The sequence below is a fragment of the Mustela putorius genome, unplaced genomic scaffold (genome assembly GCF_011764305.1).
Source record: "Mustela putorius furo isolate JIRA1106 unplaced genomic scaffold, ASM1176430v1.1 tig00003869_pilon_pilon_pilon, whole genome shotgun sequence".
Classification (NCBI taxonomy): domain Eukaryota; kingdom Metazoa; phylum Chordata; class Mammalia; order Carnivora; family Mustelidae; genus Mustela; species Mustela putorius.
This window is the reverse complement of record NW_025422021.1, coordinates 11,549,571-11,575,310: the sequence shown is the minus strand read 5'-3', so window position 1 is coordinate 11,575,310 and position 25,740 is coordinate 11,549,571. Positions and strand designations below refer to the sequence as shown.

General features: G+C 34.0%; 1 protein-coding gene and 1 long non-coding RNA gene across 10 annotated transcripts in view; one reads left to right on the top strand and one right to left on the bottom strand.

Annotated features, from left to right (window-relative positions):
- The window catches only part of UBR3 (ubiquitin protein ligase E3 component n-recognin 3), a 239,123-nt gene that overhangs the window by 145,792 nt on the left and 67,591 nt on the right, over nt 1-25,740 (top strand). For 4 of the 8 annotated variants that reach the window (XM_045066843.1, XM_045066849.1, XM_045066845.1 and 1 more), the window contains 4 exons: nt 585-797; nt 2,052-2,188; nt 8,364-8,449; nt 21,623-21,728. In XM_045066843.1, coding sequence (XP_044922778.1) covers nt 585-797; nt 2,052-2,188; nt 8,364-8,449; nt 21,623-21,728 — 542 coding nt within the window. Of the gene's footprint in view, nt 1-584; nt 798-2,051; nt 2,189-6,955; nt 7,088-8,363; nt 8,450-21,622; nt 21,729-23,601; nt 23,714-25,740 lie in introns of those variants that run through there. The other 4 variants (XM_045066846.1, XM_045066844.1, XM_045066847.1 and 1 more) reach the window with 3 other exon arrangements.
- Nucleotides 1-25,740, bottom strand: part of LOC106004977 — a 132,635-nt gene that overhangs the window by 57,879 nt on the left and 49,016 nt on the right. The gene's annotated exons all lie outside the window — the stretch shown is intronic.

Below are 25,740 nucleotides of genomic sequence, written 5' to 3'. Positions count from 1 at the left end.
TCTACTCTCTATCAAGGATCATGGGCACTGAGAGAATCTTCCCAGTGGTCACCTATAGATTATAAAAACAGGGGCATGGGGTAAGGGGAAGGTGATCCACTGTAAAGTGGCCTCCTTTTTAAGTTATTCTCTATCTTAAATCTATATTACACATTAATTGCCTCAGTATTTGGATGTTTCATGCTGAGAGAAGAGTAAGATACTTAAACAGTTCTTGGTGATGTGTTGCATGATTGTCATGTTGAAACAAGTGATTTGATAAGCTTCAACAGTCAAATGAGAGACATTGTTTATGTTTTCTTCTTCAAGTAACATCATCTTTTTAAAAAAATTTAAATGCAATTAATTAACATATAGTGTATTATTAGTTTCAGAAGTAGAGTTTAGTAATTCATCAGTTGCATATAACAGCCTGTGTTCATTAAATCAAGAGACTTTATGTTTTTATGACATATATTAGAGATTTTTTTTTTTTTTTTTTTTTTTTTGGCCTGGTTCATTTGTTTACTATAAAATGTAATGGTATAAATTTTGTTTTCTATAAGTTGTGCATTATAAATCTGTATGTTTATTTCATCTTTTAGAATGATCAGGTTCTTCAGGGCTTCTCGGTGGACAAAGGAGAATTCACGTGTCCTCTCTGTAGGCAGTTTGCTAACAGTGTTCTTCCTTGTTTTCCTGGGAGCAATGTGGAAAGTAACCTTTGGCAACGTCCTACTAACAAAAGCATACAAGATCTCATAAAGGAAGTGGAAGAGCTGCAGGGACGGCCGGGAGCTTTCCCAGTAAGCATCAGTGTAAGGCAGAAATATCCTGGTAAACTCAGCTCTGCTTTCAGCTCTCATTTTTGTTCCTTTTATTTTCATTCCTTTCTCTGGAGCTTTGAACCTTTTTTTTTGGGGGGGGGGACCTTTAAATATTTAACAACAATTGCTTTTAGATGTTTTTCTCTTCTATTTGTGGTTACTAAAAACAAAAATGATAATAATGGAACAAATTATTACCAAAGGCTATACTTTTCCTTAGTCCAAATTGCTATAGTTTTAATATACTTCTTCCAGATCATGAAGTTCTATAAGCTTAGATATGGTTAGACTCTTTTACAATTGAAATCTTTAAAAACAAAGCCAAACAAATAAATTACTTATATATGTATCTTGTTATGTAAAGCATAGTCTAATAATTTAAAAATATGTCCATTAAGTATATTAGGATTAACATGATACATTTATACACACACACACACTTTATATGTATGTAATTATAGATTTATGTCCAATTTATATGTGTTTGTATCACATAAAATATCATACACTTAATTGAACCATTCACTGAAGTCAGTCTACTTTATTGTGGGATTTGGTGTAAGTGAACCCATCTTTTATCCCATCCAGTAGGATTTATTTATTTCATTTAAATATTTAAATATTTCACTTTCATTATAGATTTAGGATATAGTATCTGAAAGAAGTGATAACTGTGCCTAGTTTAAGCAGTGAATTTATGGAAACTATTAATATTTGACTTTTGAAACAGAAATTCATAGTTAAATGCTACTCAAAGATTTCTCTCCTTACAGTTTTTTTTCTCAGTTGAAGACTAATTTTAGAATCTGTGTTTTTTTTCCCCCCCTTGGTAAATCCAAATTTTTATGTATTTAAAATATGCTCAAAGCAAGGGACATCAATATTAGTCTTTGAGAAGAGAATGTAAATGAAAGATTGCTTATCAACATGGAATTTGTTCTAAAATATTATTTTAATGACATCTACTCATTTCTTTAGAATATAGGTTTGTGTGGTTAATTCATGGTTAGATTATAGGCTAACCAATCACAATATAGAATTAGGATAAAATAGGAGAAGGTATTTCTTGATCTATTTTATCTTTGTGCACTAAGAATATTTATAGTGGATAGCTAATGTACATTTGTTTTAACTTTTTAACTTTTAATTTCCTAATGAATTCATATGATAAACATTGTAGTGTTGGACTATTTTAGAGAAAATGAATATGAATAAACTTGATGTGTATGTTTGCATTTTTTACAGTCAGAAACCAACTTAAGTAAAGAAATGGAATCTGTAATGAAAGATATCAAAAATACTACTCAGAAAAAGTATAGAGACTATAGCAAGACCCCAGGTTCACCAGACAATGATTTTCTCTTTATGTATTCTGTTGCTAGGTAGGTATACATGGTATATACTTTAATATTTACTTACTCTGAATAGTTGGGTTTTTGTTTTATTTATGTCATTAATATTTATTTGAAGAAAGGGTGCATATTTTTTATGGTGCTTGAAATTATGGCTAGTTTTCAAACCTTTTCAAAGGATCATAAAATGTAGGTTTCCTTCATTTTCTGAAGAGCTTTTATTTTCATGAAATATTGGGTGAGTGTTATTATATATTATAGAATATGTGGGAAAAGGTGTATTATTAACATTTTGGGACAGATGTCTACCTCAAGTATGTGAATATTAAATATGAAGGGTCTTGTTAAGAAGTCACTGTTCAAGTCCTGTCAAAAAGGAATAATACTGAAAAGGAATATATTGTAATATGTTAAACACTTTTAATTTCTTTTAAGTAAGAAGAACTTATTTTGTTTGTTTTAATCTAGTAAAACAGTAATATCCTGTAGGTGGTTTAGAAAATCAGATGAGGGAAAAAAAAAAAAAAAGAAAATCAGATGAGGGAGATGGAACAAGTGATCAGGCAAGTTCTAAGCGTATATTAGTAGCTAGCCCAGCACTCCAGAAAACAGTACCTCTGTTTACTGAATTACTATATTCAGGTTTTATTATATTTCCCAAGAACCTCTGTTTTTTGGAGATACTTCAGAGATACTCCTTATCTTTCAGTGTAGGTAGGATTAGTCTAATTGACTGAGTGGGTGTTTAGTAACTAAGAAATGGTTCCAAACAGGGATTTTAGAAAACGTAATTGAATGAAAATGGAGAACCATAGAAGAAGTAAATAGGCAAGAAGCAGGCACAATTAGAAACTTGTAAACACATTCTGCCAGAATTGATGTTGTATCTCTAGAAGTATATACTTTTTTGGTATCTTGTCCCAAGTAGTATTATGATAGATAAGATTTAGACAGAGAATATAACTTGAATGTCATGCGGCAAATTAGTGCCATAGAGGACCACAACTCAGATCTGAGTCAAGGTCTATTTTACTTTCAATTATTGTCCTTCTTTTTCCCTCCTGTATTCAACTTTTATAGGTCATATGTACATGCAGTTCACTTGGCCAATCTCTCTGCCTCATTCATGGACCAGAGGGTAACCAGAGTAAATGAACTATATGTAGTCTTTAGAACCCAGGAAAAAAGCAACCAGACTTAGGCAAATTACAAGCAAGTTAGAGCTCAAGATAAGGAAACGTTAGTCTTTAGTTGAAGAATGCAAATGCCAGACATGGATTGATGTAATAGAATGTAATGGATTGGGAAGTAACTTTATAGTCTGTACATTCCTAACTATTGTTGTTATTTATCCAGAATGCTTCAGGAGAAGATTTAACAGTTAATTCAGCATTTTGTGTCTGGAGAGTTACCAGCTGCATGCTTGCAATAAAATACACTTTATGTGAAAACTAAATTGAGTATGATTTAATTTTGCCATGGTTTCAAGATTTTAAAAACCTTCTATACCACATTGTGGTAATAATGTTGTAGAAAATTGAGATGAATATAGACCAACTCAGTTATGCCATGTATATATGTGTCTGTTTATATAGATATATGTGTGTGTGTGTGTGTGTGTGTGTGTGTGCATGTGTGTAAATACTGTATTTATGTCTCTTATGTATTTATGCTTATGTATTTTTCTTAGGATTGATCTTATAAGAAAATTCTGGGTGAATAAGAATAATCTCTCCATGGAATTTTTTATAGTATGATAAATCAAATGCCTTGACTTAAATTTAGTTTAGTGGAAGTTTTAGATTCCTATTTGTTGAATATATAAATTCTTGTTTTCTTCCTATATAGCTTGCTGTGGTAATAGACTTTTTTAGGTCAACATATTTTGGTTTTTCTCACTTATTGGGAAGCAGGGACAGATATCAAATGTTATTTGCTATGAATGTATATAGAGAAACAGAAAATGTGTTGTCCTTCCATTTTTCTCTGATTGCTCATGATAAACTCCAAAGCAACAAGATAATTCTTCTGAAAATCAGAGTATGTAACCCTTAAAACACTCATTATCCTTTGGTTAAAGTTACGCAGGCCATTGTGAAGTTCTCACAGTGAGATTGCATGTCCTCTCTAGTTTTACTTAGTTATTAAAGAGAAAACAAAAACCAAATTAGCTAAAAAATAAATAAATTAATTAATTAACAAAAACATGAATTGAGAGACAAAAGGATGTTGTATCCTATTTGGATAGAATGTAAGTTTCTCAAGGTAAGAAACTGGTCTTTATAGGTATCTAATGCCTAGCATGTAGCATTATTTCACAAATATGTATGATTACAGATTATGCTTATTTTTGTGCCTAGAAGGTAGGCATTAAAGTATTTTGTAATATTTAAAATGCTTAAATGTTTAAGTGAACTATTTAGAAGTAAACTTATTTTGAATTATTTAACTTTTAAATTAAATATTGTGATTCTTAAATGTATAGTTCATTAGGATGAGCACATTTATTTGTATTTGACATTAGAAATTTGAATAGAATACAGCACTTGTTTCCCAGAGCTGAGTTTCTCTCCACTGAATGAGGAATTTAGTTTGTTTTTTACGGAACTTAAATTTTTTTGTTGTTTAGGAACAAAATATTTCTAATGGTTGAGTAGCCTGTAAAGCTGTTAATTTTAGTAATTGTTTTAGAGGATTTTTTTGTTTTGTTTTTTGGGGTTTTTTGGTAGAGCACCTTATCCCTTTGTTTTTTATTTTATTTGCATGGTGAAGCCTTGGAGGATTTTTTGAGGGCAGCAGAGAAGAAATTGTTGGAATGGTATCTTTCTCTTACATTAAAATTAATCAAAATTACTATATTCAGGTTTTATTATATTTCCAAAGAACAGTCTGTTACAAATACCATTCAGATGGATTATGGAAGGTTAATTTGGAGGAGGAAAGCTTTCCTCATTTAAATATCAGTTTATTATTTTTTAATTGAAACAATAAATGAGACTAATTTTAATAATTGATTTTTCCAAGGGTTTTGGACTCAGGTTACATATAGCCTAGAGGTATTGGTGAGTGACACTCGGCCTGTATGTAGTGAGAAACATTTAAATGGAAAGAAGATGAAACATGAATAACTGAGATAGAGCTGGAGAGATATGTTTAATTCACAGGGGGTGAACTGCTCAGTAGAGTGAGTCAACTTACTTTACATACTAGTTGCATTATAAGTTTAAACTTTATAAACTAAGTATTTTCCAAATAAAAGGAATGTTTGCTAAAATACCAAATTATGAATTCTTTTTAAAGCCAAGAAATTCTTTGATAAAATACTTTTCCTTCCCTCGCCCCTTTTTATGTCCGAATTTAAGGGAATCGAAGGAAGGGTCAACAGAAGAAAGAGAATAAGCTATGGGGACTAAAGAGAATCTTACCATTGGTTCCATACCCAAACAAAGAGATTTCTGGTTCCTAAGGTGTTTTTGAGCACTTTGCTATGTACCATCAAGGATTTAGAAACTTATCTGAAATGGTCCCTCTCTCCAGGAATTTACCATTAGTTGGAGAGACAAAACCAATATACATCAGTCCGTATAAAACAGAATAGAGTTTGTTTTAAAAATATCATATTGAAAAAGTGCTATAGAACTTTAAAAGGGAAGATGAACAAATTGAAATATAAAGTATTGGGCAATGTTTCTTTCCCATCTCAAGAAAAGGGAATTAATTCTCCTAATTCCTAGAAGAGTTAGAGCTTGAGCTGAGTCTTGTATAATATAGCCTGTGGTATGAATGAAGATATTTTTTCTCTCTGAGGTATTGGGTAACTTGCTCAACCAGTAAGTGGTAGGCTTAGGCCTTGAACCCACACGGACATCAATTCGTGTTTGAGTGTCTCTGTGTGTGCATGTGTATACACACATTTGTTTTTTAAATAATAGCTCTAAAAATAGAAGTTCATACCAAAGGAGGGTGGAGAGGGGATAGAAGGGAAAGCAGACCTCAGTCATGCAAAAAGAAGCTGAAGCATAGTTGGAGGCGTTTTTAAATGGAATATGGAGGTGGGTGCCAAGATAGGCTGTAAGTCATCTTTCTCATTATTATTTCAGTTACAGATATTTTTTTCTTTCCAAACTGATTGGAATAGATTTGTGTTAGGAATATAAAAAAGTAGAGTCTACTTTTCTTGGGAACAATCTTTATTTTTCTATCATCCATTCAGGAGGGCAGAAACAGAATATTGTGTTGGGATTTTCAACAGTTAGAGATCAAACAGACATAGGGCATATGACATGCTTGTGTGTTCGATTCTCTAGCAAGTTTCAACTTAAAGGGCTAGTTTTGATGTAAGTGAAATCAGGAAAAGCTGAGGGTTAGGGCCTCTGACATATTGATTTTTAAAGTCCTAGGTTATTACATGACACTAACCGTTTGGATAGGTAGGTTTTTTTTGTTTTGTTTTGTTTTGTTTCTTAATGTCAGGAGGAATGTTTTTTTAGAGATTTTTCTAGCCATAATCTGAAATAATTAGATTTAGTAGTTTTCTTTCAAATATTCTCTAAAATCAAACTCCTGGTAACATGTTTGTCAGCTTTTGAAGTATTTTATTTGATGATTGAATAAACAGAATTGTTCTTATATTTATATCTTAATATTTTTGCAAACTGTGCTAAAATAAAAGTTGACATTCTGGTTCTGACATTCGTTTGTAAAAATTGATTGCGTTTCTGGTTAGCTCTTTTAAAAGTACAATCTAGGAAATCTTAGTTTTTATAAGAGAATATAGCCGTTAATTTTTTTCTACAGATTAGGCAACAGAAGATTTGTGAAAACAAAATATATTGATCTCATTTATATTCCCTTGATGAAGGAACACATGCTGGTCTCCGCTCGCTTTCTGTCCACTAATATGAAATCCTTGTCCCTGCTTCCTTGCTGGTAGGTTTTTAGAAGTTCAGTGAGCAATGCAAATCGCCTGAAGGGTGGAAAATTCCCTTGTCACACAGATGCCCTTATCAGCAGCAACCAGATGGAGCTCTGAGCAGGAACATTATCAATGTTAAATTGCTTTTCCCCCACCCCAGTAGAGAGGATTAAAGCATTCCTTTAAAAATGGGTGGCAAATATACAGATTTAAGAATATTAATTTTGTTAACAGTTTGCATTTATAAGTAAATATATGAAAAATAATGTTTCAAAAACATTTTGTGTTAAAATACAACCCAAACCAGTTCAGACTGTTTTAAGTAAAATAGGATCATATTCTTCCTTGAATTCATTTGCAAAGTAAGCTTAAAATTTTGCCTTTTTTTTTTTTTTTTTTTTTTAAAGAGGAGGATATCTCATTGCTAATGTCAAATGCATATTTTGGATATAAATTATTCAGTTGTAGCAGTGGCAAATGAAGATGTGTTTAAGTTTATTAATACTGTTGAAGTAAAAATACATTCATTATATCACTCACAATTTTCATTTATTCTGACAAAGTTCATTGGCTATTTTACTATATTTTTTTTTAGTAAATCTTTAGATTCTGAAGCAATTTGATTTTTAAAATGTCGATTTACTAATTGTAACTAATCTGTAAGCTAAAAATTGCTAAATATATTATAATTTCAGATCTATATGAACTTTTTTGATGTTTAGCAGTGTCAGGAATTAACACAGTGTACTTTAATAAAACTAATTTTAGAAGTCCATAGAAGATCATTTTATGTGTTGTTCATGCCTACTATGATGTTAGTGATTTTGTTTAATATTGATTTCTAGAAACCATCTAAGCTCTAGTGAGTGATAATCATTTCTCTGATAAAAAGTTGGTATGCCCTTGTGTTTTAGATGACAGTAACCACCTACTACTCACTCAGTGGCTAACAGTTGGGTATAAGCTCTTTCACCAGATTCGTGTGCGGGTTTATGAAGTGTGTTGCTGTTGTTTTCCTTAAGGCCCAGTTTTTAGTATTTGCCAACATTTGGGGTTTTGCAACAATTACATTATGATGTGTACAATTTTGAGGTTATAAATATGAACATATAAGGATATGTTTCCCTTTTTATTTCTAAATATCAGATAAAATATTATTACAGATATTCCATAAACTATTCATAAAGTTCTTCAACTTTATTATTTAGGTTCATTCAGACATATCAGTAAAACAAATTAAAAAGTATCACTTTAGCCTAATTGAGATACATGTTAATGCTTTACTTACAGAACCAATTTGGAACTTGAATTAATTCATCGGGGAGGCAATTTGTGTTCAGGTGGTGCAAGCACAGCTGGCAAACGCTCTTGCTTAAGTAAGTAGTAGAAATATTGATATTCATTAAAATATTGATATTCATTAAAAACATTTTAAATTATGTCATTTTTGAAAGCTTATATAAAGTGGTCTTTTGATGTATTTTCAGATTCTTTTTATATGACATATAATTGGTTTTAATGGTGATTATATGCTTTAAATGGCTAATCTTATACTTAAAAGAATTATGATATTTAGCTCTTTCTATACTATGATTGCTCAGTAAATAAATGTCATACCGATAGATCAGATTTACATTGGCTCAAAATTAAACAGTGTGGTATCCTTGGCTATAAAAAATTATCTTAAAATTAAATTCTTTAAAAGAATTTTTACATAGTCTAGATTTAAGAAAATATTTTTATAAAAATAATTTGTGTTGCCTGCAGATTCCTATAATATACAGTGCTGCTGTTAATTAATGAAGGCATTGTACTATATTTTGATGTGAACATTAAAATGTATTAAAATTATGGATGTTTGGTTTTATTTATGAATATACTTTATATTGTAAAATGAGCATGATTCTCAGTACTTCTTGTAAGGGTAGGTTTGAGAGAAGTGTCAGTTGGAACTTAATGTAGATTCTTCATAGTGATTAGAGAATTAATGTGAATACTAGGGGTAATATTATGTAATGTCAAGTATAGCTAATTATTAGCCCCAAATCACTGGAGTTAAAATATTACCTAACATGACTGGTACAGAAAATAAAAATTGTTTAAAATACATAGTGTATTCTTTTGAAAAATGAATATATTTTCATAAATGCTAAAAATATTAGTAGTTAATAAAAATTATCAACACATAGGTTTTTCAAAAATGTGTGTGTGTACTTAAAGATTTTATTTATTTATTTGAAAGAGGGAGAAAGATGAACTAGCAAGAGAGAGCATGAGTGGGAAGGAGAGGGAGAAACAGGCTGATGCCGGGCTTGATCCCAAGACTCTGAGATCATGATCAGCCCAAGGCAGATACTTAATCGACAAGCCACCCAGGCGCCCCCAAAATATATGTGTATTATTATGAAAAGATATATATGTGACTTGGGGATGATTTCAAAGCAAAGGACTAATCAAAAACATCTTAAGATATTCATTTGATTTTAATTAATTAATTAATTTTTAAGTAGGCTTTATATCCAGCAGGGAGCCCAGCATGGGGCTTGAACTCATTACCATGAGATAGAGACCTGAGCTGGATCAGGGGTCAGATGCTTAACTGACTGAGCCACCCAGTTGCCTCTTTTGAAATTTTTAATGTAAAGATACAAACTTATGTGAAATTTCAACTGAGTTATTTTTAAAATTCTTGCTAATTGTATTAGATTTTGATTCTTTTTTTTTGTTTTGTTATCACTTGATTCCTAGAAATGAAAGGTTTTGGAAGTTACCTAGTATTTACTGACTTTTATATACTTAAGCTCTACTTATACCCAGTGATTTAGTATTATGTTTTAAAGGAGAAGTTGTTGATACATAGGAGTTTTAGCTTCTAGACTGTTTGAATTAGCAAAATCTATAAGTTCACTTATTTTAATTATCTTTTCTTATTAATTTATTCTTAATTGTTGTTTGGCATTGGTTAATAATAATCCAGAAATTGTTATATTAGGAAGTATTTAGTAAAGGAATTTCAGTCTTATGTTCAAAGCTCTACTTCATTTCCCCCCATTTATCCAGAGATTTGTAAATAATAAATTTATTCAGAATCTTAAAAATGCTGGTGCAAAATTCTAGCAATGACCATTTCAATTAGCGTCCTTAATTTAAATGTAAATTATTAAATTGGTAGTTACTTCCACTTTCATTTCTTTTTATTTCCCCTTTCGTGAATAAGCAACAAAACGTGCCAGTATAGAAAAGGTCCTGATGAAGATCATCCTAAATCTAAATTTAATACTATTTTTGGTTTTCTTTTTTTTAATGATTTTATGTTAGTCCTTTCCCCCCAAACTATATTGAAGTATGATTGACAGATTATATTGTCTACAGTTGTATAGGTTGTACATGTGCTTTTTGCTTTTAGTTTCCATATGATTTATTTCTGTTTAATTGCTTACACATTATTTATCCTAATGCAGAATGTATTTTATGTTGTATAAAATCCCACTATTTTGCAAGTGTATAAACTTAATGCATTTGTTGTTTACACAAGCCTAACTCAAACCTGATTTGTTGAACACCAGAACTTAAATTGATGGTGTGTCTTAGGACCTTAGATCAAGTATTTCATTTTTTCATTTTCCAATAGAATTTTAATGGTATTATTAAAGATTCTCTCTTTTCTCTAGAGACAGTATTTTCCCATTTCCATTTATTGCTCCTTGTTACCTTTTAAATATTTCATTTTCAAGCATATTTATGTATGTATGTATGTATGTATGTAGGTAGGTATGTATGTATTTGACAGAGAGATAGTACAAGTAGGCAAAACAGCAGGTAGAGGGAGAGGGAGAAGCAGGCTCTCTTCTGAGCATGGACCCTGATGTTGGGCTCGATCCCAGAACCCTGGGATCATGCATGACCTGAGTCAAGGGCAGTTGCCTAATGACTGAGCCATGTAGGTGCCCCACATACCTTATTTGTAAAGTGTTTGTTTTTTCATAATATTTTGGGGAAAGAGTCAATTAAGCAAATGATATGGAACTTACACTTCGAAAAAGTGTTCCATTACAACTTCTTGATAAAATTGAAGACTAGTCATGAAAAGATTTAATAAGTTTTGCCTGGAGCAGCTTGAATGATGCCCAGTATATAATTATGGATGGGGAAACACACACACACACACACACACACACACACACACACACACACACACACACACAGATTTAAGAGCAGGAGATGATTGCTTTTTCTATAACAATGAAAGCAGAAAAATATTACTGGCCAAATTTATACCGAGAGATAAAATTATAGTGGAACAATGCCATTCAGCACTTACTTCAGATTTTTTAAGTAAATAACCAGTACCCAGTCATAATAAAAGTTCATTCTTAAATATGCATCTGGGAAGTTTTTCAAAGTAAAAAATGAGCAAAGCAGCATATTATGGTATTTTAATAATACTTAATAATACTTAACGTTTGTAGTTTTAAAGTTTATGAAATACTTTCATACTTAATAATACTTAACGTTTGTAGTTTTAAAGTTTATGAAATACTTTCACATAAGTTATTTAGTCCTATAGAATGGCCATATGAAATAGCTGTTATCACTTTTTAGTAGAAAAGGAAACTGAAATTCAGAGTGGTTACCTTGCCAAGTCATAAGCTGGCAAATACAGAGCTTGCTCTAGAATCCAGCTATTCTGACTCTAAATTCAGTTATGTAACACATATCCCTTGCTTGTTAAGTGTCCCAAAGGATGCAGAACTTTTTTTTTTTTTTTTAAATTTTATTTATTTATCAGAGAGAGAGAGGGGGAGAGAGCGAGCACAGGCAGACAGAATGGCAGGCAGAGGCAGAGGGAGAAGCAGGCTCCCTGCTGAGCAAGGAGCCCGATGTGGGACTCGATTCCAGGACGCTGGGATCATGACCTGAGCCGAAGGCAGCTGCTTAACCAACTGAGCCACCCAGGCGTCCCCAGAACTTTTTTTTTTTCTTAAGATTTTATTTATTTATTTGACAGGGAGAGATCACAAGTAGGCAGAGAGGCAGGCAGAGAGAGAGGGGGAAGCAGGCACCCCGCTGCTCTGAGAGCCCAATGTGGGGCTCCATCCCAGGGCCCTGGGATCATGACCTGAGCCAAAGGCAGAGGCTTAATCCACTGAGCCACCCAGGCGCCCCAAGGATACAGAACTTTTAAGAACTTTTACTCATGGGTTTAGTCAGTGACTTCTTACTGTATACTATTGCCTTGGTATCTTTCCAGGCTCTGCCTGCTAATACTCCTGTTATTTTACCTATTTTCTTTCGTTAACCTTTCATTAAGATTTCTATTTTTGTTTTGGGCCACTCCTTCAGATATTTTAAGTCCTGATTCCTTCTTCCTTGGATACCAGTTGAGTTTTCTTTTATTTTTCACCAGTTTTCTGGCTGGTTCCCCCTTGTTTGAGATCAGATTTAGCTGGTAAAATCAGCGATGCTTTTGGTGGACATGGCATCTGAACAAGACTATAAAAGATAAGGGAATTTAGGACTTTTCTGCAAATTGATACATACACTGATAAATACCACCAATTTTATTAGCGGTAGATGTAGGACAAAGCAGATGTAAAAATTGAAGGATAACTTTTTGTTAAGAATAATGTTTTTTTAAAATTAGTTAATTTCTTCCTTCAGGTAATTCCTAAGTAGATACAGAGCTCCATAGAGTCCTGTGAAGTTAGTAGCACAACAATTTCTCAAGTAAAAATTGTTGAACCACTGACTAGGGTGTGGTGGAAGGAAGAGGTGTCATTTGATAAATTATTAATCTTGGGGAAAGTTTTTTAAAAATATCTATCTTTAGGTAAACAACATCTTTCCCTATCTTTGGGTCTGAGGCTTTCTGCATATTACTGTTGTTTAAGAAGCTACAGTTCTCATCACAAATGAATTTCATGACTTTTTAAAAAAGATTTTAGTTATTTATTTGACAGAGGAGACACACAGTAAGAGAGGGAACACAAGCAGAGGGAGTGGAGAGGGAGAAGCAAGATCCCCACCAAGAAGAGGGGAGAAGCAGGGAGCCCCATGCGGGGCTCAATCCCAAGACCCTGGGATCATTACCTGAGCTGAAGGCAGATGCTTAACAACTGAGCCACCCAGGCGCCCCGAATTTCATGATTTTATAGAGAGATTAAAAACTAAACTTCAGTCAAGAGGGGTTATGGCAGACCTTTGCTTTGACCGCTTCATTGTGGGGGCTCTAACTTAATTTTGATACAGTTTATGATCTTATCAAGAATTGATGCATGTGGTGAGTAATTTTGATACAAGTTATGATCTTATCGAGAAATGCTGCATGTGTTTTGTTATTCATAGAAAGCAATCCAGCTTTGATGTGTACAGGCAACTTAAAATAATTTTAATTGCTCCAAGAATGAGTTTTTGTTGAATTCAGAGTTAGAAGAATTATTTAATGTTAATTTCATCCTACCGTAAGACTACATAAAGATATTGTTAAGATCGCAAAATTTCTCGTAAGTAGTCTGACCTTGTTCTTTAACAGTGGTAAAATTCTAGTATCTATAGCTTATTAAGGTCTGTTTTTAGATTTAAAAATTATGAATTCTATAAACAGGTTGAATAACAACTTTTGTTCTATTCTTTTTGTTACCCCATATAACAAGAGGAAAATTTGGCCACCAAATCATTACAACAGTCAAAATGCAGAAGTTAATATAAAAAATGTGGAAATTGCCTCCTGATTCTATTCTTTATGAATAGACAGATGATTTGGGAGCTAGCTATTTTACCTCATGGATTCTCTTCCTCTTTGTACCCAACCAAAAGATTGTTGTAAGAACTCAATTTTGTAATGTATGTCAAGTCTTCATACATTATAAATCTTGACATTACTGTTTTCTACTTCAACACTACCTTTATCAAATTTGGGCATGGATGTGTGTGAGTAAGGAGACTAGAAGCAAGATAAAAGTTAATTTTTAGCTCAGCTTTTTTTTTTTTTTTAAGGGGTTAACAAATACTTTGTTGACCTGTTCAGAGATGAGATGAGGTGGTCAGAATGGGATTTATGACCAAAGATTGATATAGTTTATCTATTAACAAAATAGATTGTTAATTTTGGGAATCTTGAGTTAGAGGGACAAGAGTATAGCTTGAAAATTTGACTAAAAGGAGTGGCTTTATTCTTTAAAGTCATTCTGAAGGTTCTATGCTTTGTGACCAGGTAGTCAGGCCTTCCAGAATTTACGATCTGTGTATTCTAGGAACTAGATACCACAGGTAGTAATTTCCACTATCAGGGCATAGGGGGCATGGGGGCCCTCGGATCTTGCTAGGCTTAGGGGCCTTTCTTAGTTTAGAACTCCTGCCCCTTATATGAGGTACTCAGATTAGACCTGAATTCATGGAGTGTGTCCTTTTCAATAAGGAAGAAATTCGGATTCCTAAGAAGCTATGTTTTCTTTATCTTTCTTATGATTTCCTATGTGTGGAAGCAGATTTGTGCCTTTCCCCATATTGTTCCACACAGTATTGCAAACATGAAGCAGGAGGCTGCCTTTTAAACCTTAAAAGTAGAAGGAAAACAGTTCCATAAAAATACTAATCCTATGATACTTGAGGTGACTAGAAAATGATGGCACAGTGTGCCGGGGAATGGAGACACAGGAACTCTGGGAGGCAGGAAAGGAACGCAGCACAGAGAACAAGAAAGTATAATGATAGCTTTTTCCTTTCACATTTTCCCATACTCACATGGGGGAATAAAACCTGTCTTAAGTAAACAAAGCTCTGCTACTTTGTCCCCAAACTTGGCTGTGCCTTTATTGACTAGAAGCAACATAGGATACAGTGCTGGAAGGAGCGCTGGAGTTAAAAGATCTGGATTCTAGTCATGTTTGTTATCTTTTGGACTTTAGGGAAGTCACCTAATTTTTTACCTTATTATGAAAATGGGGATAATAATAGATGTGCTATCGAACATATGTATCATGGTGAACTTAAAGATCAAGTAAAATAGATAAAACTGAAAGTATGTATATGTATACATACATACAGTTTATATATGAAACTGAAGTATTTTATATATATTATCTTATTATTATTAAACTTTTCTTAACCCTTCAAAATTCCTACCATGACTGACATTTTATTCCCTGCCCAGCCTTCGTGGAGTGGTGAGGAGTGGGATGGGGCAAGATGAGTCAGCTCCTGTCATCCCATGGCATGAACCTCGTGTTTCTTGGGAACCAGAGCTACAGATCTTACCTCCTTAGAGTTGTTCCCAGACTTCATTTGAGGAGTCCTCTCCCATCTTTCTACAGCTAATTTCTCCGGAGTATGGAGAGGAACCAAGTTTAGCTGACTCAGCTGTGAGAGGAGTATATCCACAGCTAGTATATTCACCTTGGATAAATTGGTCAGAACTGTTTCTTTACTTTGATTGGTCAGTTATGGAGAAACTGAGATCCCCCTCCTCCCTCAGTAGTTCAGAGAGTCATTTGGCTAATTGAGATTTTTTTTCACCGACAATTATTTGGTCAGAGGTAACTGCACTGAAAGGACTAAAATCTTGAATGATCTGAAATGCAGACCCAGTTAAGTTTATTGTAGGTAAATTTTAACAGTGGTACAATTTAACATGGAACCAACTTAAAAAGGTTTTAGGACAGCTCTTTAACATATATTTCTGTTTTAATGACGTGAGTTCTACTAAGAAATAATCTACCAGTTTTAGATTACTAGTTATTTTAATATTGATAAAGATAGAAGGGACTGTTAAAGCTTACCTTTTTGTTCCAGCTAAGAGTTCTTATAATTAAAGCATAGGGTTTTGTTTTGTTTTGTTTTAAGGACAAACCAGTCTTTCGTGGTAAGGACGTGTCTGTCTTGTGATTAAGCACATTATAATACTTTAGACTTATCACAGTTATAATGAATTTGATTTCGTATTGCAGAAAATAGAGTTCTTTGTCCCAGGTGAGTTGTCAGAGCAACCAGCATGGGGAAGAAGATAGTGAGAGCAAGTAGGTCAAGCACTGCTCTAGTAGTTAAGAGTTGAGAGGTCAGTCTCTTTGGGGCAATAAAATTAGGGCTGATTAATTGGCCTACTTCTTGGTTACTGAGCTAGTGTGTCATGACAAAAAAGTAAGAGTATAAATCCTTCATGAATTTTATGCTTATATTGTATGATTTTTTTATAGGACTGTTGATTTATTCATGCAATATTCAGCATTCTTAAAATCCTTCTATCTGCCAAGCACTGTGCTAGGCTACAAAGTACAAAGAGGAAGGGACACAATTGTCTTCTTCAGGGAGCGCTCACCATTAACAGGAGAGAAAAACATGTGAAAATAATTACCGGACTATATAAGAGTGATAGAGTTAACTCAGGGTTTAGAGAATGTATAAAGCAAAGGATGATTACTTCTGTCTCAGTTACAGTATTAGAGAAAACTTTACAGAGGAGAACTTGAGCTAGCTCTTGAAAGATGAGTCAAGTTTGCCTGGAGAACAGGAATATACTATTCTAGGAATATACTATTCAAGTTTGCCTGGAGAACAGGAATATACTATTCTAGGAATATACTATTCAAGTTTGCCTGGAGAACAGGAATATACTATTCTAGGGTGAGAGAACAGCTTGCAGAATGAGACAACATGACACACGGGGAATACTTGGGAAGAAAGGAGGTTAGGAAATAAAAGATAGAGGTTATCTCATGAAGGGCTTTCAAAACCTATTCCTTCTTTGGTTCACCAACCAGTTATGAGATAATGTTTACATTATTGTTTACAGGGATCGGGAGAGAGTGAAACAAAAGACATGAAGCTGAATGAGTACTCTGTTGAGTAATCCAGTTGAGAAATGATATAGCTGTAGAGTGAAGCAGAAGAGGATGGATCACAGAAGTAGAACCAGTAGGATTGCTAATCAGTAGGCTGTGGAGCACAAGGATGTGGGATTTGAGTCTCCAAGTTTTTTTTGTTTGTTTTTGTTTTTGTTTTGCAGGGCCAGTGATGTTATTCCCCCAAATAGGGATTATAAGAGGAACTGAACATTGTAGCCCAGATAACATTGGGCTAATAATCAGTCTGTTTTTAGATATATTGACTTTGTGGTTCCTGTTGAGCATTGAAGAGCTAGAGAAATTTGTGAATTGTAAACTTACAAGTAGACATGGCAGTTGAATTTGGTGAAATAGTATGTGCAGAATGAGAGGAAAGGAGAACTAGGAAGGGTTCCTTTTTCTTATGAAGAATCCTAGCATTTAGGGTTTAACAAAGGAATAAGAATGTGTAAAGGTAACTGAGACAGAACTGAGGGAGAACCAGGAATGACTAGTACCAAAAGTTCAGGAGAAGAGAGAAAAGACGAGACTTAAAAATATATATTTATATTTTTTGTGGAGAGGTAGTTTTATGTAGAGACCTGATGTTTGTGATGCCATAATTTCTAATTTTAATTGTAATATTTCAAGTTTATAAATATTAAATTTATTATTTGAAATTTATTCTTGCAAACAGTGTGTATATATGTAAGCACAGCTACCTAAACACTACATATATACGCGATTACTATAACTATTATTGCTATATAACAGGCCAGAAAGGTGGCATTATTCCCATTTTACAGATATTAAAACTAAGGTCTTTTGTCCAAGGACACATGATCAGTACAGAACTTGGATTCAAACCTAGGACTTCCTGATTCCTAGTAGACAATGGTGCCTCCTATACATGTGTTAAAATCATAGCATACCTCTAAATAAATTTAATGGTGTTTCTCATTTCCAAAACTCTTTTATAAATGTGGGTCTAACTTTAGAACTTAAAACATGTTGTTCCAGAAAAGAAGTTATCTATTTTTTTTGCTGTTGTTTTTCAAGATTTTAATAATAAAATTTCTTGATAAAATCATTTCTCAGTTTTTAAAATATCATAGAAATGGTTGGAATTTAAAATAGTTTCCCATTGGGGTGCCTGGCTTTCTCAGTTGGATGAGCATGCAGCTCTTGATCTTGGGTTGTGAGTTTGAGCCCCACATGGGGTGTAGAGATTACTTAAATAAAACTTAAACATGTTTTCCCATTAGTTTCAGTTTTTAACTTTTTGATTATGAACATAGGTTCTCCTTAGTCTACTACTGTCATTATTTGTTTTGGTTAAGAGATCTTTTTGCTGCTAAATGAGAGTTTATTACTGATAGCCCTCAGACTAAATTTTGAAGAATACAATGAATAGTGAAAGGTGTTGATTATTATTTGGCCAATTCTCTATTTCCTACTGAAGTTATTTGCAGTTTCTAGCATTGTTTTTCAAAGGTAGATGTACCTTATTAGTAGTCTTCAGCTCTAAAATCAATACCAAGGACGCTTGTTATATATTATATTAATAGCTTTAGAAGATGCATCAGGGTTACAATATCAGTTTTTCATAGGAATGGAAAGGGGTATGTTTGTGTTAGAGAAGGAATATTGCACTTTTCTTTTTATTGTAAAAACCCTAGGGAGAACTAGAGTGGTAGAAATAACAAGGAAGTTGCAAATCTTGAATTCTTTTCTTAGCCTTTCCATTGGTATTAGGGTGATCTGGCAAGGTTCTTCCTTTCTCTGGGCCTATTTCCTCATTGGCAGAAATGAGGAAATAGAAGAGATAAAAAAGTTTCCTTCAACATTTGTTTCTTTAATTATGGTAGAGGTTAGGAAAATAGATGGATTGTAGCATTTTTCTATGCTACCATGGTTTTAATGCAAAACAAGTTAGTAGAATTGCAACTCCTATGCTTTTGATTAAATCAGATAAACTGATAATTGACTTCTGTATTGAAAGTAAGTATTAAAAACAGCTTTTTAAAAAAAATTTTAATTTAAATTGAATTAGCCAGTGTATAGTAGTACATACTTAGTTTCCGATGTAGTTAAAAACAACTCTTTAATTCAGTTAACACCTATATAAAAAACATAACACTTTCCACCTAGCAATTTGAGTTAAATATTTTCCTGCTAGAGAAATTTATGTTGTTTTTTTTTATTTTTTATTTTTATTATATATATATATTTTTAAAGATTTTATTTATTTATTTGACAGACAGAGATCACAAGTAGGCAGAGAGGCAGGCAGAGAGAGAGAAGGGGGAAGCAGGCTCCCTGCTGAGCAGAGAGCCCGATGTGGGGCTCGATCCCAGGACCCTGAGATCATGACCTGAGCAGAGGCTTTAACCCACTGAGCCACCCAGGCGCCCCTGTTGTTTTTTTAAAACACTTTTAGGTTTTAGACACTTCAGTTATACGTTATGTACTTGGCAGAAACAATCTCTTATGTAAAATTAAATTGAAATAAAATGACCAGTATATCATTCATCATTTTATTTCTCTGCTGATAACATCCCTGTTGTCAGCGATATTAGTTGAACAAGTTTACTGGAAAAACTGGAAGTTTGGGAGACTTAACTGGTCTCAAAACTGGGGCTAACAAAGTAGAATTTTTGTGAAAATTCATTGAGATAATCTATGTTAAATGATTTCAAAATTTCAAAAAATTTCAAAATTTCAAAATACTTGGAAATCATTTCAAAAAATGATTTCATTTCAAAAAATGATTTCCAAGTATTTACATGGCATGTAACAAATACTCAGCTAATCTGGGTATTAATAGGATGAAGAAATTTTAAGAGAGGATTTGTACTATAGGTTGATCTATAAACATGAGGCAAAGCAGGTTGAGGTATTTACCTTCTGTTTGTTATAGAGAGATCAGGATGAAACTTACAGGTATGTATAGAGTGTTAAGATTCAGTTCCCTTTCCCACCTCCCATTTCCTCTACCTGCTACACAGAGTGGAACATTTACTTTGTTCATCTTATAGCTCTCATAATGCCTTACAATAGCTTCCCCAAACCAAACTACTACTATTACCTTTACTATTACTACACCCCCTCACAAAAATCATATTGATAGATCTTAAATTAATCTAAAATATAGTTGGTTTCTAAGCTGGTTGCTCAGAAACAAAATCTTGTTTTCTTTTGATTTTAATTTAGAGAATAAGTGACAACAAAATGCTTGTGTTATTTGGCTTTTTTTCTTTTTCTTTTTTAAAAGATTTTATTTATTTATTTACTGGGGAGAGAGAGACAGAGATAATGAGAGAGGGCAGGAGCAGGGAGGAGAGGGAAAAGCAGGCAGCCCTCTGAGCAGGGATCCTGATGTGGGTCTTGATCCCAGGACTCCGGGATCATGACCTGAGCCTCAGGCAGTCACTTAACCAACTGAGCCACCCAGGTGCCCTCTGTCTGTTTTGTTTTTGTTTTTATTTTTTGGGATTTTTTTTTTTTTTAAAGAATTTATTTATTTGACAGACAGAGATCACAGGTAGGCAGAGCCAGGTGGGGGGACGGGTGAGGAGCAGGCTCCCTGCTAAGCAGAGAGCCCAATGCAGGGCTGGATCCCAGGAGATCATGACCTGAGCCGAAGGCAGAGGCTTAACCCACTGGGCCACCCAGGAGCACCCCCTCTGTCTGGTTTTAAGAATTAATTTCAGTCATATGTCAGAAAGTATTATCTGATTTTCTAAAAAAAATGACTTTTGTGGGGCGCCTGGGTGGCTCAGTGGGTTAAGCCGCTGCCTTCGGCTCAGGTCATGATCTCAGGGTCCTGGGATCGAGTCCCGCATCGGGCTCTCTGCTCAGCAGGGAGCCTGCTTCCTCCTCTCTCTCTCTCTCTCTCTCTGCCTGCCTCTCTGCCTACTTGTAATCTCTGTCTGTCAAATAAAATAAATAAAATCTTTAAAAAAAAATGACTTTTGTGTCACGTATATTTTTGAGAATTTGTGGCAGAATAATCTAATCCATTCCTTGTCATTTTTATTGCCAAAAAGGATATGTGGTATGAAAGCAAAATTTAGGATTTTCTTCTGAATGATTTTAAAATTTTAAAGAAAAGCCTTTTTTCCCCAATGTCATGAGCAGATTTTTTTGAAAGCTAAGACTTATAGATTATTAGTATGGTTTAGACAGAAGAAATGAAAATAGCTGGAGTAGCTATGCTAAGTAATAACATTATTTCAGTTTTTTCTTCATTAGAATCAAAAGATAATGAAGTCACAACTCAGTCTAAAGAGGACTTAGGGGAAAATACTATGTAAAGAATTTCATCTAACAGCAATTTATGTGGATGTCATTGTCAGTATTACTCAGATTAGAGTATTGATAATAGTAAATCTTTTGTTAGGGACAGCCACAAGTGTGAGAAGTACCATTTGTCAAGTCTGATGCATAAAGCCAAGGAAAAGTAGGTCTGACAGGAGAAAAGGAGAACGAACCATTCCAGCATTGAGACTGAGCATAAGGATAGTCCAGATTCTAGTGGTAATTTTTTGCATAAATACTTCAAAGTTTACCTTAAAAGAGAGTGTGAAGTAGTTGATACTTAAACTTGGTGAATTATGATTATGAAGATGGGAAATATTTCCACATGATTTAGCTAGAAATTTTGTATGAATTTTGTCCTGGAAGAATTGTGTGAACTTTCTAATTAAACCTTTTCTTCAATTTATTTAGATCAACTGTTCCATGTATTAGCCTTGCACATGCGGCTTTATAGCATTGATTCTGAGTTTAATCCCTGGAGAAAGCTTACGCAATTAGTAGAAGAGGAGAATTCACAGTAAGTATTATTGGGAGATTGAAGTCAATTAAAACTGTTTTTGAGAAATAGTTACATACTGAAATAGAATTAAAATTCTTTATGAATGTGTGAATTTTCCTTTTTAAACATAGAAATACATAAAAAATAAAAAAATTTAACATTATACTTTCTGTAAAAATTCTCTAAAAATTCATACCAAGTTAGAAAATGTCTTAAAGAATCCATTAATTTTGGGGACGCCTGGGTGGCTCAGTGGGTTAGGCCGCTGCCTTCGGCTCAGGTCATGATCTCAGGGTCCTGGGATCGAGTCCCGCATCTGCTGAGCAGAGAGCCCGCTTCCCTCTCTCTCTGCCATCTACTTGTGATTTCTCTCTGTCAAATAAATAAATAAAATCTTTAAAAAAAAAAAAGAATCCATTAATTTTTAAGCAGTTAAAAAGTTTGAATGGAGGTACACAATGACTTATTGCCCCTCTTTTTATGTCAGAATTGACTAGTGGGTTCAGGTAGCCTTAGTTTATTGTTCTCCATCAGCCTTACACCCAAGTGATTTTTGTAACCCCTGATTATTGTTGTTGTTTAGGGATGTGGGGAGGAGGGTCAGAGAGAGAAGTGGGGAGAAGTGGACTCTCTGGTGAGCAAAGAGCCCAATGCGGGGCTTCATCCCAGGATCATGACGTGAGCCAAAGGCAGATGCTGAACAACTGAGTCACCCAGGCACCCCACCCCTGATGATTCTTGCCTAAATCTAGTATTCCCTTAGATGATTCAAAAGAGTGATTTTGTAAAAACAAAACAAAAACAAAAAACCTCCCTTCTGATTTATTAACTAGGAATGATTTTTTATAAAGGAAAACTTTCTGATATCATCTATTTGGTGACCCTGAAATATAGTTTGGCAGGATGAATGCTTGATATTTCCCAGTTCACAAAGTTTTCAAAGAAGGGACTTGATGCCCTAGCAGGTTCCAGTGGTGACCAATAAGTTGTGGTTATTTATTTGATGATCTCATAGTTTTTATATATTTGATGTGTTCACTTCATTCAGCCATTCTTTTTGGTGCAAATTGTCCCATTTTATTTTATCTTGTTTTATTTTAATTGAAGTATGATTGACATACCATATCCTGTTATTTTTGTGTGCACATCATAGAAATTCAGTGTTTTTGTGTGTTACAAAATGATCTCCTTGATAAGTCTAGTCACTATACAAAGTCATGACAATATTACAGAGTGTAGTCCCTATGCTGTATATTACATCCACATGGCTTATTTTATAATTGGAAGTTTATACCTCTTGATTCCCTTCACCTGTTCCACCCATCCCCAATTCCGCTCCACTCTGGTAAGCACCGGTTTGTTTCCTGTATTTATGAGTTTGTTTCTGTTTTGTTTTGTCTGCTGGTTGTTTTGTTTTTTAGATTCCACATGTAAGAGTGAGATCATACAGGATTTGTCCATCACTTAATTTCATTTAGCTAATACTCTCTGGGTCCATCCATGTTGTCACAAATGGCATGATTTTATTCTTTTTTATGGCTGAGTAATGTTCTAGTGTGTGTATATATGACACACATATTTATACATCACATCTTTATCTATTCATCCATTGATGGACATTTGGGTTGCTTCCATATCTTGATTATTATAAATAATGCTGCAGTGAACATAGCGGTGTGTTTATCTATTCCTTAGTATTGGCAAGAATGTGGAGAAAGGGGAACACTCATACAGTGTTAGTGGAAATGTAAATTGGTGCAGCTGCTATGGAAGTTCCTTAGAAAACTAGAAATAGAACTACTACCACACAATCCAAAAATTCTGCTTCTGGGTATTTACCCAAAGAAAGTGAAGACACTAATTTGAAGAGAGATATATTGTTCTCTTTTAGGTTAGTGAGAATCCCTTTAAAATTGCTGTTGTACTTCGAAATGATCCAAGCAGTCTTTGATAATATCCTTACTTTCTGGCACAGTAAGTTAACCTAGGCTTATTTTGTACATTTTACACTTTCTACCTGGCATCAGCCATTTCTTTGAGTAGTTCCTTTTAATGGGAAATGGTATTTAGAGATCATAATCTTGGTGCTAAGGGGTATATTTAGCTATCGTGTTATCACAATAATTTATAGGCTTATAGGCCATTCCAGTGGCAGTAAGGAAGTCTGTTTTTTTTTTTTTTAAAGATTTTATTTATTTACTTGACAGAGATAACAAGTAGGGAGAGAGGCAGGTGAGAGGGGAGGGGAAACTGAGCAGGGGAAACTCTCTGCTGAGCAGAGAGCCTGATGGGGGCTCAATCCCAGGACTCCGAGATCATGACCTGAGCCGAAGGCAGAGGCTTTAACCCACTGAGCCACCCAGGCACCCCAGAAGTCTTTTAAAAAAGATTTATTTATTTTAGAGAAAGAGAGCGGACAAGCAGGGGGAGGATGGATGAGGAAAGAGAGGGACAGGCAGACTCTGCACTGAGAGCGGAGCTTGATGTGGGGCTTGATCTTAGGACCCTGAGATAATGGCCTGAGTGGAAATCACTTAGGGGCGCCTGGGTGGCTCAGTGGGTTAAAGCCTCTGCCTTCGTCGGCTCAGGTCATGATCCCAGGGTCCTAGGATCGAGCCCTGCATTGGGCTCTCTGCTCAGCAGGGAGCCTGCTTCCTCCTCTCTCTCTTTCTGCCTGCTTCTCTGCCTACTTGAGATCTCTGTCAAATAAATAAATAAAATGTTTAAAAAAAAAAAAAAGAATTGGTCACTTAACTGACTGAGCCACCCAGGCACCTCGTAAGTCTTCTTCTTTTTTTAAATGAGATAATGATCCCAAGTTCTTACTGATATTTGTAATTCAAATGTTAAGATTGCAAAGTTATGTTTTATTTTTTAACTTTTTGTTATTTCCATCTTTTTTCTCTTCTTTGAAAATCTAGGTTCATAATGATACTAACTTTATTACTACTTCTATTACTTACGTATAACTATAATTATTTTGAAAAAATGATACTACTACTGACTTTAAGTTCTTTTGATCTAGATATATACCACTAAGGACATACAGGCAAAATATTGCTTTTAAGTCATTCAAAGTAACTTTTTTTCTTGTGTTGTTCTGCCTTCAACTAGATTTATATTGAGACTCACTTGTTTTAGTTCTTTTTTTTATTCAGTAAAGATTACCTTTTCCCCTTGATTTATTTATCTTAATTTTATAAAGCTTATATTTTTCCAAAGGAAAAACTATGTGATCAATTCAGAGACCTTTATCTCCCATTCATGCCCATTTGCATTTCTTTTTGAGAACTCTTTATCTGTTACCTGTTTCTAAATATTGAGTTGTTGGTCTTTTTCGTCATTTTAAAAACATGTTTATGGATTATGGATATTAGCCTTTTGTATTTTAAGTTGCAAATATATTTCAGTAGATTGTCAAACATAATTTTATTTTATGATTTTTTTTTGCCATCCAAAGTTTTTTTAAATGTCATTTTCATAATCTTTTCATTTATTAATTCTGGAATTTGACTTCTCTTTACTCAGGTCTTAGCCCACTCCCTGGTTATAAAGAAATTCACTTGGGTGTTCTTTTCCTGTTTCTTTTTTAAAATTGAGATATAATTGACATACAACATCATATTAGTTTAGGAGGAATTAAACTGATTACCACATATTGATTTGATATTTGTATATTGTGTAATGATCACCATAGTAAGTCTAGTTAACATCAGTCACTGCACATAATTACAAACTTTTTTCTTGTGATGAGAACTTTTAAGTTCTCTTAACAACTTTTTTTTTTAAGATTTTACTTTTTTTTTTTTAAGATTTTGTTTATTTATTTGTCAGAGAGATAGAGTACAGGCAAGCAGAGTGGCAGGCAGAGGCAGAGGGAGAAGCAGGCTCCCTGCAGAGCAAGGATGTGGGACTCGATCCCAAAATGCCGGAATCATGACCTGAGCCGAAGGCAGCCCCTTAACAGACTGAGCCACGCAGGTGCCCCAATTTTACATGTTTTTGCTGAAACACAAGAGAGAACAAGCAC